The 12,505-nt window shown below is 37.3% G+C and overlaps 2 protein-coding genes across 5 annotated transcripts; both read right to left on the bottom strand.

Moving 5' to 3' along the window:
* Window positions 1-1,008: 1,008 nt before the first annotated feature.
* Window positions 1,009-7,513, bottom strand: dhx40 (DEAH (Asp-Glu-Ala-His) box polypeptide 40). 2 transcript variants are annotated; one of them, XM_037776446.1, is made up of 17 exons: window positions 7,110-7,513; window positions 5,960-6,105; window positions 5,672-5,795; window positions 5,320-5,556; window positions 4,763-4,829; window positions 4,544-4,675; window positions 4,309-4,408; window positions 4,110-4,196; window positions 3,705-3,887; window positions 3,547-3,627; window positions 3,284-3,441; window positions 2,895-3,009; window positions 2,661-2,769; window positions 1,952-2,046; window positions 1,767-1,836; window positions 1,424-1,652; window positions 1,009-1,234 (listed from the first exon to the last, which is right to left on the bottom strand). In XM_037776446.1, the coding sequence occupies exons 1-17, from the start codon at window positions 7,245-7,247 to the stop codon at window positions 1,113-1,115; spliced, it is 2,193 nt and encodes a 730-aa protein (XP_037632374.1). In that variant the 5' UTR covers window positions 7,248-7,513; the 3' UTR covers window positions 1,009-1,112. The 2 variants fall into 2 exon arrangements, with proteins under 2 accessions (XP_037632374.1, XP_037632373.1); XM_037776445.1 differs by having other exon boundaries at window positions 5,672-5,791.
* A 1,093-nt stretch (window positions 7,514-8,606) lies between these two features.
* Window positions 8,607-12,091, bottom strand: LOC119492081 (zona pellucida sperm-binding protein 4-like). 3 transcript variants are annotated; one of them, XM_037776449.1, is made up of 10 exons: window positions 11,805-12,091; window positions 11,561-11,682; window positions 11,382-11,484; window positions 11,101-11,315; window positions 10,521-10,609; window positions 10,312-10,439; window positions 9,372-9,561; window positions 9,144-9,279; window positions 8,995-9,061; window positions 8,607-8,906 (listed from the first exon to the last, which is right to left on the bottom strand). In XM_037776449.1, exons 2-10 carry the CDS (start codon window positions 11,654-11,656, stop codon window positions 8,815-8,817), a joined length of 1,116 nt encoding a protein of 371 aa, XP_037632377.1. In that variant the 5' UTR covers window positions 11,657-11,682; window positions 11,805-12,091; the 3' UTR covers window positions 8,607-8,814. The 3 variants fall into 3 exon arrangements, with proteins under 3 accessions (XP_037632377.1, XP_037632375.1, XP_037632376.1); XM_037776447.1 differs by having other exon boundaries at window positions 11,765-12,088; XM_037776448.1 differs by having other exon boundaries at window positions 11,107-11,315; window positions 11,765-12,086.
* Window positions 12,092-12,505: the final 414 nt, after the last annotated feature.

Here is a 12,505-nt window from a genome sequence, read left to right as displayed (position 1 = left end):
AGTAAACATTCTAAATGTATCCCAGTTTATTTCCTGTTGCTGTGTATGTCAATAACATCAGCTGACAGGAAGTAAACATGGACCCAAACTGTTGCCTAGCAACGCAATTCCGTTGAAATGCACTAAAACGGAGTGTTTCAGACAGAGGGTAAATACAGGTATATTCAAGCAAACAGTATGAGGAAAATAAAGTTTTTTTTGAACATTACAACATGTTCTAGTAGAAACACGAAATACGAGTATGAACCTTAAAATGAGCATGATATGGGACCTTTAAGGAACAGTTACTCTATGGGGCTTTTATTTTGAAGGGAAGGTGTGTGTGTGTGTGTGTGATAATCCTTTAGGTCATTTTTCATGCAAAACCATTTCATGGTTTGAGCTTCCTAAATATTTTGTGGATTTGCTGATTTTCCTTTAAATTATTTTAAACCATTTTTTTCTGAAGATATTCATATCATCAATCAATACAGAATATAATCAGCAGATTATTCCATAATGACAATAATCATTAGCTGCAGCCCTTCTATGTAAAATACAATTAGCTCATCCAGCTGCAACATTCAAATGCTGCTTACATTTTCATGCATGAGTAATAATCTAATGATATAATATATAATTGTTTAACCGTCACAGGGGACATTTTTTCCGCATTTAGTACTTTTACTTTTAATATTTTAAGCACATTTTACTGATTATACTCATATACTCTCACTTAAGTAAGAATTTCAGTTCAGGACTTTTACATGTAACAGAGTATTTTGTGTGTGTGTTCTGTGTGGTATTAGTTATTTTACTCAAGTAAAGGATCTGAGTACTTCCTCCACCTGTTAAAAAGTCATGTAAAATGAGGCTTTTTTTGTTAAATCAAAACTTCTTTTAATCCACTCACTGTTTAGGAATAAAGCACCTATTTTATTTAGATGTGAAACTTCAAAAGACCCATGAAACCAACTACTACTGCTGCTACATCATTGTGTATAAAGTGGAGGGATTTAAGGAGCAATGTTAGAAATGTAACAAATGTTTATTATTCAAATATCATTCCCAAAAAAATGCTCCTTTTTGTGATACAATGTACAAATCATGTCCTTAAAAGCAAGCGCTTCCTATCAAAGAGCTTTATTTTGTTGTCTTTGTTGCTTTCGTTGCAGGTAGCGAGCACGAGCGTCACTCACGGCGGTGTCGTTGTTTCGCTTCTCGAGCTTCTTCATGACATCCTCGGTAGAAACCTCTGAAAAAAGAACAAAGTTTGGTATAAATGACTTGAGAGCTTCATGCTCAAATGGCCATTTAATCCATCCAGCGCTATAGACGGACTCTTATTTTTGATCATTTCATACATGGTCATAGCAGGGACCATTAACCATTCAGCTGCACAACATCACAATTTCAAAATATACATCTAATTAATTCTGAAAACCTGGTTGTCTTTTGGCTGCTTCCCTGCTCTCCCATTTTATCATCTCCTCATCCGTCACTTCTTGTCTCGCCACACTGCTCAGCTCATAGACGTCCACCTCATGGAGTTTAGGTAACAAGTCCTTCACCCACTCGTATCGAATGGGACACGCGGTCCTCATGTACATCCGAGAGGTCACCAGCACGTCATGGAAGATGACCCAGTTCAGCTCACCCTCCTGGTCAAACAGCTTGGAGCAACGAAGGAGAATCCAGAGAAGAAGCATGAAAGTTTTGGTTCCAAATGTAATGTTTCCTTCATGAAAACTGTTTCATTAATCAAGATTATTTTAAATTGCATTTACCGATGAGGATGGATGAATGTGAACCATGGATCCATGGCCATCCATTGTGCAAAACACCTTTCCAACAGACCTATGTGGGGTGGAAACAAATAACGTAATTGTTCCCAACCAGCAAAAGGTTGCAGTGCAAAGAGATAATAACGGAGAGTTAAATATGGATCATTTTAAATGAACCTTGGTAATACCTTCTGGCAACGTTGGTGAAATAGCCTGTGCACAGGCATCGTCTGAAGAGTTCACTCTTGTTGCCATCAAATGTGTCTACAGGGAAATCTCTTTTCTGAAAGGACAATTAATGATCACTTCAGTGTGTTAGCAAACAAAATAACATATTAATAAATGACAGAGTTGAACATCTGACCACAGTAATCTGCAGAGAGGTCCATTACAATTATTTAGGACTGTAACTAACAATTATTTTCAGTTTTGATTATTAATTTCTTGATTAATCGATTAGTTGTTTGGTCTATAAAATGTTAGAAAATATAGTGAAAAATTTCGATCAGTGTTTTCCAAAGCCCAAGATGACGTCTCAAATGTCTTGTTTTGTCCACAACTCAAAGATATTCAGTTTACTGTCATAGAGGAGTAAAGAAACCAGAAAATATTCACATTTAAGAAGCTGGTATCAGAGAATTTAGACTTATCAAAATGACTGAAACCGATTATCAAAATAGTTGGTGAATAATTTAATAGTCGACAACTAATCGATTAATCATTACAGCTCTAAACTTATTCAAGTACAACTTTAATGTGGGTAGAAAGCATGATCCATCACACCTAATAAATAGGCAGATTTATAATGTTTAGATCAATATGAAGCATTTAACAGAGGATGGATACACAACACGCTCCAGTCAGTGGTGTGAAAATGAGTTGTATTAACTGCTGTACCTGTTGGAGGCGGAGGAGGATCTCTCGCAACTGAGTCTCCACACTAAAGGCGGACTTCAGCGCCCTCCAGTGGACCCAATTATCCTTACACCACGCTGAGGGTCTGTCACTGCAGGATGCAAGAGAAACACTCACACTCATGATATAATAGATAATCATGCAGTATAAAGTGATAGATTTATTTGCACACACAAACATAAATATGGATGCATCTTGCAGCATTAAGGTCTCTACCTGGATTTACAGGACTGAAACACACAGAGGAGAGTGGCAAAGTCGTTCATGCTGCCGCTCTTGGCAGCCAGCGCTCGGTGCTTCTCATCTGCCTCTTTCTGCTTCTCGGGGTGGCCTGCAGGCAGGAAGAGATCAGTCTTCACACCACACTTCTCTGCATGTGTCATTTACTGACACATTAAATAAATAATCACACCAACAGGTCAGTAAATAACACAGAACTTCCTATTTAAATGGCACGTTTAGTATCTCTGCTACAAGACAGTTCCCTTATTTTAACGTAAATAATATGATTAACAAAGGATTTTTTTTAAGCTCTATGTTTTCCTCCCTCGTAGGTTTTAACTGAACACATGTTTTTTGTTCTGCTTTTAAGCTAAATTGCTGACCTGGCCTGATGAAAATGTTCTCCACAGACAGCATGGCGGCCACAGGCAGCAGCAGGTCCTCACAGCCGAGCGAGGCAGCTTTCAGCACGGCCCTGGTGAGGCCCGGGTGCAGCGGGAACTCCACCATCAGCTCCCCCAGCTTGGTCACTCTGCCTCTCCTGCAGCCAACACACCAGACACATAGGAGTTCATGAGGTTTCACAGAGAATTACTTAAACCAACAACCAGAAGCTTGATTCAAGTCCACAGGTGTAACCACTCACCTGTCGATGGCATCAAACTGGTAGAGCTGTTTTAATGCCTCAAGAATAAACCTTTCCTCTGGACAGTCCAGATAAGGGAACCTTAAAAGAAACCAACTCATCAATAAAGAAGATGAGAAATAAGAAAGCAAACAGTCTCAGAATGGGTATCGGTGTACCGAATGACATCATGAACGCCCAGGCACTTGAGTGTGAGTATCACTGCAGTCAGACTGGTCCTCTGGATTTCTGGAACTGTATATTCAGGCATGCTCTTCTCCCAGAATTCCTTGGTGTAGATTCGAAAGCATTTCCCAGCCGAGGTTCTTCCAGCTCGTCCTGCTCTCTGCTGAGCCTCGCTCCTAATCACAGAAAATCCCCCCCACAAAAAAATGGTCTAAATCTCTGTTGGCAAACTTTCTTAAAGGAGTATTGTGTAGGATTTAGTGGCATCTAGTGGTGAAGTTGCAGATTGCAACCAATTTAAACCTTTCCTGTGTGCCAAGCATGTAGAAGAGCTACAGTGGCTTTAACAAACCTATTTGCAGGTTCGAAAATGACATGTTATTTCTTCCAAAACTCACTTTGAAATGGGCACCACCTCCAAGATATCCATGCCCACCCTTGAGTTGTGGTTGAGTTGCTTCACAAACCCGCTGTCTATGATGTACCTTAATGGGAAAAGAATTGGATGATGAAATGTTTTTGCGTGAAATATTTGAATGATGCTGATTACACACACACAAGTCATTGTTGTATATCTGATAAAAGCAGCTCACTCACTTTATGCCATCAATGGTGAGAGATGTTGCTGCAATGTTAGTGGCCACGACACACTTCCTTATTCCTGGCGGTGGAGGCTGAAAGATCTGCCTCTGCTGATCTACGACAACACCATGAATGATAAATGTTTGTGTGTTTTCTTTTGCAGTATTGTCGCAAAGAAAGATACTGATTTAATCAGCTTTTTAATCTACTTATCAATGAATATGATGTGACAGCTGGTGTATGTATTTACCAGTGGGCATGGATCCATAAAGGGGCAAAATAAGAAGGCCCTCCACTGTTTGGTCCTCCACATCGTAGCGGTAGTCTACAGACTCTGCTTTCTCATACAACAAGTCACAGGCACGCTCAATCTCTGACTGACCTGTCAAACATGGAGGATTAATGTGACACATTTTGATGTTAGGGTTCAGACATACTGTGATCTTAGAGCTTGATAATTATGACTTACCTGTCAAAAACACAAGAATATCCCCGGCCATTTCACTGGTGTGCACATCGAGGGCCACTTTGACCACCTGAGAAACAAAATGTGTAAAAATAAATAAAAACAAAATGTATTAAGCTAGACCAACATATCTTAATGTGATTGTCAATGATTGTAGAGCTGCAAAAATTAATTGATTAGTTGTCAACTATTAAATGAATCACCAAATATTTTGATAATCACTCGGATTGATTATTCTTTTAAGAAAAAAAATAAGTAAAAATTCTCTGATTCCAGCTTCTTAAATGTGAATATTTTCTGGTTTCTTTCTGGTTTTATTCAGTAAACTAAATATCTTTGAGTTGTGGACAAAACAAAACATTTGAGGACGTCATCTTGGGTTTTAGGAAACACTGATCGCCATTTTTCACCATTTTCTGACATTTCATAGACCAAACAACTAATCGATTAATCGTACATGAAAATAATCGTTAGTTGCAGGCCTAAATTATGTTTTTTTTCCCCCTGTAACAATCTTAAGAATAAAGAAAAACATCAGATTAAAGGCTGAAACTCCGTACCTCTTTTACATAACCAGTGCTCTCTGTGTCTTTAGGTCCTACAGCAAAACCAAATGCGGAGGTGACAGGAAAAGTCCTCCCAGGAATAGTAAAGACGGGGCAGTCGCCAAGAAAGGCTGAAAGTTTGTCAGCTTCCAAGGTGGCGGACATCACCACCACCTTCAGAGGGTAAAATCGGCCCTTGACGGCCTTAGCAGAGTTGGAGAACATCTTCTTTAATAAACCCAGGAGAATGTCCTGCAACAAAGATGGACAGAAATAAGTGAATTTTGTATGCTGACAAGCTGTCTGCATCTAATAGTGCAGACATTATATATATGTTAATGATGGTCAGTGTCATATATTGACTCACTGTGTTGAGGCTGCGTTCGTGGACTTCATCCAAGATTACAACACTGTACTGAGAAAGTACAGGATCTGCCAGGATCTCTCTGAGCAAACAGCCGTCGGTCATGTACTTCACCGCCGTGCTCTGGCTCAAACACAGTCACATCTTCACGTTAAAGGAACAATACGTACATGACATATCATGGTCATTTTTATGATTTATCACAATAAATATAATACACATTGGTCAAACATTCACAATAAATACATTGCAGTATTTTTGTACAGGGGATGGATGAGTGGTGCCTCTCACCTCTGATGTGCAGTCATCAAAGCGTACTTGGTAGCCAACCTCTCTACCCAGAGTGCATTGCATCTCCTGGGCGACCCTCTGGGCCACTGTGATGGCGGCCACCCGGCGGGGCTGGGTGATGCCAATTTTGCCATCTTTACAAAAACCTACACAAAAAAGAAGTGGATCATATTAGAGTTCAGTGGTCACATTTGTATCTTAACTTGACTCAATTCACGCATATAAATGTTGTCTTTTGACGTTAAAGGTCCCATATTGTAAAAAGTGAGATTTTCAGGTCTTTTACATTATAAAGCAGGTATACATCAGTGCTTTATACTGTTAAACTATCGAAACGCTCAATATACGGAGAAATACACAAAGCCCGTATTCAGAAATTGTGCCTTTGAAACAAGCCGTTAGGATTTCTGTCCATTTGTGATGTCACAAATATACAATATTTAGACCATTACACGGTTTTAAACGTAAACATTCTAAATGTGTCCCAGTTTATTTCCTGTTGCAGTTGTATGTGAATGACATCAGCTGACAGGAAGTAAACATGGACCCAAACTGTTGCCTAGCAACGCAATTCTATTGCAATTCCATTGAAAATTGGAGCAGGACCGCTCCAACTCGGAGTTCTTTTAAATCAAAGCTTAAAACTTTCCTGTTTGCTGCTGCCTTTTATTAAACCAGATAATGATATTATACTGCACTAGAGATTTTACTCTTCTGTGTTATATTCTATTTTAGCTTCTATCCTAGCTTTTATTTTTAGCTTGTTTTTATTTTCTAATCTTTAATGTTTTTATCTTTTTATAACTGTTTTGATTATGTCTTAATGTTCTTTTGCACTTTGTCGCAATGTTCTTGAATGTCTATGTAAAGCACTTTGAATTGCCCTGTTGCTTAAATGTGCTATACAAATAAAGCTGCCTTGCCTTGAAATGTCCTAAAACGGAGCGTTTCAGACAGAGGGGTAAATACAGGTATATTCAGACAGACAGTATGAGAAAAAATAAAGTTTTTTTTAACATTAAAGCATGTCAACATGTTCTAGTAGAAACACAGAATACAAGTATGAACCTGAAAATGAGCATGATATGGGACCTTTAAAGCACTTAGTCTCAATGTATCATCAGTTTGTACATTATTAGCTTTATCTTACCTGCTTGATGAAGGTACTTAGGAAGTTGTGTGGTTTTCCCGCTGCCAGTCTCACCACTAACAAGCAGAAAAGTGCTGTCTTTAACAGCCTGAACCAGTTTGGCTTTGTGCTTATAGATGGGCAGGCGTTTAGACTCATTGTCTTTCGGGTCCAATCTGGTTGATTTGGACATAACTCACAGATAACTAACGTTAGTAGCTTCTTTACCAGCAGATAAAAGCGTGAGGAGCTGAACAGACGAACTAATTACTGACGTTAATCATGCACAACACGGTTTAGTTGGAGTTTGTGCCCAAAGAAGGTATTAAACTTAACAAAATAGCAACTTATTTCACATTTATGTCTCTGTCGTTTCAAAGACGACACGCTGACTCAATGACTTCCGCAAACTAACTCAGTCTGCGTTCCTATTGGTCGAGCTTGGGACACGTGACCAAAGCTCCCCACCAAAATAAAAGTTTTTGTTTTTTTTGGAAAATTCTTTTTATTCCTTTTTTTTCTCCAAACATAGCATAACAAATATAACAAAACATAACACCAGTGCCATAATACAAAAAAAAAATCTTATATTTAACATTTAATATATACATACATAAATACACACATACTCATCGCCTCCCACTCCCACACAGAGACAGGTCCAGCCTTCTGCCCACCCCTAGAGGTAAAGTTACAGAAAAAATAACATCAAAATATGTTTTAAAATAATTTAATTAGTTAGTTAGAATTAAAAGTAATAAGTACTACAATAGTATAGTTCATGGTGGTAAGATAGAAACCTTAAATAAATTAATTAATTAATTAACTAAATAAATGTGGAGAAAAAAAAGAAAACAGCATGTAGAAAATAATAATTAATAATTAAGTAAATACCCTAGAAAGGTTAAGAATATTCTATATAAGTGATCCATGGATCCCATATATGGGATATATATCCATATCTCATATAATAAAAATATTTTTTTAAATTAAGCTTTGTTTAAACAGAAATATGCCAACACCAAATAATCACACAAGTAAAATATAAGTTATTCATTAATTTATTAATATGTTCATAAATCTATTTATTCTATTCAACAATCAATTCATGATATTGACAGTTTTCTCTGTGTGAAAGCAAAGTTTAGAAGCAGATATTTAATATTTTAAATTTTCCCAAAGTGATCAGCAAATTAATGTCTTCTGAGTTCTCCTCTTCGAGCCCTCCAACTATAGGGTTCATACCATTTTTCCTCAACCACCCGAAATAATCAAGTACCGGTACAGTGATGAAAACAAAGGAAAAATACTACTATAACATTATAAGGACTATTTTGACACTCAAACCAATCATTCAATTAAGCTGGAAACCAAGGACGTAAGGTCGAGGCTTTAAATAAGCCAAGTGGGTTTTTGCCTCTTTTGCATTGTATATTATTATTTTTTACGTTGTGTAGTCTTAATTTTTGAAAAATAAATAAACAGAAATATTATAGCATGGACGCAAAAACATGAAAATTCAGCAGACTGTCAATTTATTAATTTTATTGGGGAAATTTAACACCCATAAAGCCAAGTTCTCGAGGTCTTATCCATCATTTGAGCCCTTCAGGCTTATAAGGCCATTAAAGTAAGGTATAGATTTATTTTCATTACAAATCATGGACAGTTCTTGACTGAAATGTTCCCTAATATGACTTGAAATAGCAGTTTTTTTTCTGGTTATTTACAGTAGATAAAGAAGAGGTCCACCAGAGACGACACTGTGAAGAATCCTCTGTCCTGGCTCAGGTGTGATTCGTCTTAATGTGCGCCTTCCTGAAAGACAAGTGCCTAAATCAATAACCCAAGATACAGTAGATTCATTAGACTTCATAAAGGATCAACAGGCTGCAGCTCTTCTTACCACTACTGCTGCAGGACTGTAAGCAACCGGGTCCTTTACAGATCTCTATATCACAGTGGAAATACACCTGTAGGAGGAATCACCAAGGTTAAAAAATACCAGCGAGATTCATATAACATTTATTTCCTTTTTTACTTTGTCTTACATACCAGGTTTTCAAATGTTGTGGGCTTCACAAATGAGAACATCTTGACCACAAACCACTTATGAAGAGAGGGATATTTCAGCTCCTTGGGGACGACTGGCAACACAACAGTTCTGTGGCTATCACCACTGAAAGGACATCTGTGTTGGATACAACGATGAGCTTTGGTTGAGGCAAAGATGTTTACATGTAAATGACCTTCTGTATGTCTATTCATTTCATGTGAATTCACCCTTTAACCAGCAGGTCCCATCTGTGTGGGTCATGAGGGTTTTTGGTCGGTGTGGCCCAGCAGTCCTCCAGGAGCAGCACCAGATCCTGGTCTTTATGTTTGAGAACAAACACCTCCACATGCACCGGCTGGCCGAGCTCAGTCACTGCCGGAGGGTCTCGAGAGGAATAGAAAGACTTGTAACTGGAATCTGTAGATAAAAGATTAGAAAAAAAAAGAAAATGATTATGTTGGGTAAAATATTTATATTCAAAGCTCAATCAAGAACTAATTTAAATCTGAAGTTTCATAAAAAATAAACAAGATAATTAATGAATTAATAACTTAATTGTATTTGATTAATGTAATATATTTATAATAAAAATAATAAATAATTGCGACAAACTACCAAAATGAAGCACAACACAACATGAAATAGAAAAACATTTGCTCTTGTGAAGAGTGGGACTATATAAAATATAAAAATACGCTCTACTCGTCATATTTCAGTTTCAAAATATATCCGTACTGTCAATCCAATTATTTGAATTACTGAAGGGATCCTACTAATTTCATTTAATTTCTTTTGTCTCTTGTTATTCATTTATGAATTTTTTATTTTCCTTTTGTGTAAGTATTTTCTTTATTTTATGACTTTATATTGTCATGTCACCATATTGTCGTGCTTGTTACGTGTATTTTGAATGTATTAAATTAAAAAAGAAATTAAAAAAAAAGAAATAATATAGACGGCCAACTTTGAAACTGGCAATTCAATGTAAAAAGCCATCAATTCATTTTCAAATCATGTATTAACACATTTTGATGGTACTTTCTATGGTTTCTAAGAGATTTTGTAGTTTGAAAACATAAATAATACACATATGTTTATGACAGAATAAGTTTGGATGGACAATAAAAGTAAAAATTAGGAATGAAAAGCAAAAAATATTAGCTTGACCTTTGGCAAACCTCATTTCAGTCCTCAGTATCCCTTCACTCTTCAGTGTTGATAGGTGTTTTTCTCCTTGAACCGTGATGCCCAGCTGAGTAATCTGAGCCAGGGCAAAGCTACAATGTACAGTACGTCTAAATAAAAAATAAATAAAATCTAAATGAGTGTCCATTACCTTCACAAAGCAGGAGAAGTGAAACATTTTAATTTCTTACCGGAAAGGAGAGTCACGAAATATAGCGCCTTTCTGCGGATGTTGTTTCACCTCAACGTTGACCCAGTAGGTTATAATCCCGTCTGCTAACTGCAACACAAACCTGTTATCAGAATCAGAAATACTTTATTGATCACGGGGGGAAACTGGGGCGTTACAGTTGCTCTTGTATAAACATACAGACATGTAAGAAAATTGAAATAAAGGAGTTCGTAACATGTAAATGATGTACATAATGCTGAAATATAAGTGCTAAAATTAAAAATATGAAATATGTACAAATATTTGCATTAAGATGTGCAATATATAACAAATAACCACAGTGCAAATAAGTAAATATAAATTGCTGATAAGTAAGCACAAAATGCTGAGAAGTGGGATCTATTAAATGGATGGAATGGAAATGGTGTGTTAAATATAAATGCCAGAGTAGTATAAATAAGAAATGAATAAGAATATTTCATGAATGTACAGTATAAATGCAGTACTTATGACAGTATTGCACAGATTGCAGCATTAATGACAGTTAATAATGTAGTTAGTCTCACCTGGCCTGTCTAAAGAAGAGATAATTTATTTACATTTACCACAGACCGAGTGCCACAGTCAGTGAATGGAAAGCTGAAAGTGACGGCGTCCTTGGATCTGGTTTTGGGTTTACAGTTTTGGTTTTGGCTGGAGGGGATCCAGACTGCATCCAGGTTCAGAGGGGGGACCGTGGCGTTCTGGAGGATGGTGATGTTGAACCCATCCTTGTTGCAGAACGATACCACTGGATTATCAGGTTTGTTCACCTCTGTAGAAAACACACTGAGAATGAATAACAAACTAAATTCTGAATGGCATGATATTTATCTACTACCTTTAATTTCCCTTTCACAGATGAGCGGTATTGACTTGACAATTTCAACTCTTCCCCCGTCTGCGAGTGCCACGATGACAACAGTCAGATCTGTCAGATATTTCTAATGAATAAAATGTCAACATTAGAATATGAAAAACATTTGCATTAAAATTAAATAGACAGATTGTCCAGCTTACTTGTCTTCTCACAAAACATCCATGGGAAGCAACTGTGAAGATAATTAAGGTGTCAGTCTCTCCAAGGAAGTAGTGGCACTCTTTTGCCACAGCCATGGCTTGGTAATATCCACCGTGTTCATCTGCGTGTAAATGTGAACACAAACAAGAGCATAAGTAAATATTTCATGTGTCGTCATTGATGATATGTATCTTTACACTTACCTCGAACATAAATGGCAAGAGGAAGAGCAGCAAACTGCACCTTTGATATGTAAACAGACATGAACCCATCGTGGCAAATCGATGCATCATTAGTGGTAGAATGGGCAGCATGGGCTTCACGTTTAAGAAGAAGCAGTGATAATGAAGTTAATGTCACCAAAATGAAGTTTGTGGTGTGGGCCTTCATCTTTGGATACTGGGACTCTGTGACATGTGGAGCAGCTGCTTCTCGTTTGTTCTTAATTGACTCTCATGAGAGTAAAAGCAGCTCAAGAAGTCCCAGTAACTCGGTCGGACACAGTTATAGTTCTCTCTGTATCCTCCCACAGTTTAAAGACATGCAGGTGAACCTGAGACTCTAAGCTGTCTAAAGGTGTGAGAGTGTAGTTTGGTTAAAAACAGATACAAACACACAAAAGCCTTATATTTTATCTGCAAGTCAAACTGAGAGTATAACAGCAATTTATACGGTCAACAACATGGACGGATTATGAGACAAGGGGCCCCTGAGCACAGACATGTAAAGGGCCCTGAACCCTCCTACATAACAAGAGCCACAGATTCAGAGACACGTATTTGGTCGTTTTGCATCTCTTCTTTGTCATTTGCATCTCTTTGTAGTCTCTTTGCGTCTCTTTTTGTGTTGTTTTGCGTCTCTTTTGGATCTTTTTGTATCTCTCCTTGATAGTTTTGTGTCTCTTTGTAGATGTTTTGCATCTCTTTTTAGTCATTTTGCATCTC

The sequence above is a fragment of the Sebastes umbrosus genome, chromosome 7, assembly GCF_015220745.1.
Source record: "Sebastes umbrosus isolate fSebUmb1 chromosome 7, fSebUmb1.pri, whole genome shotgun sequence".
NCBI lineage: Eukaryota > Metazoa > Chordata > Actinopteri > Perciformes > Sebastidae > Sebastes > Sebastes umbrosus.
Note: the sequence above shows the minus strand (reverse complement) of the source record. Positions and strands in the feature narration are given on the sequence as shown.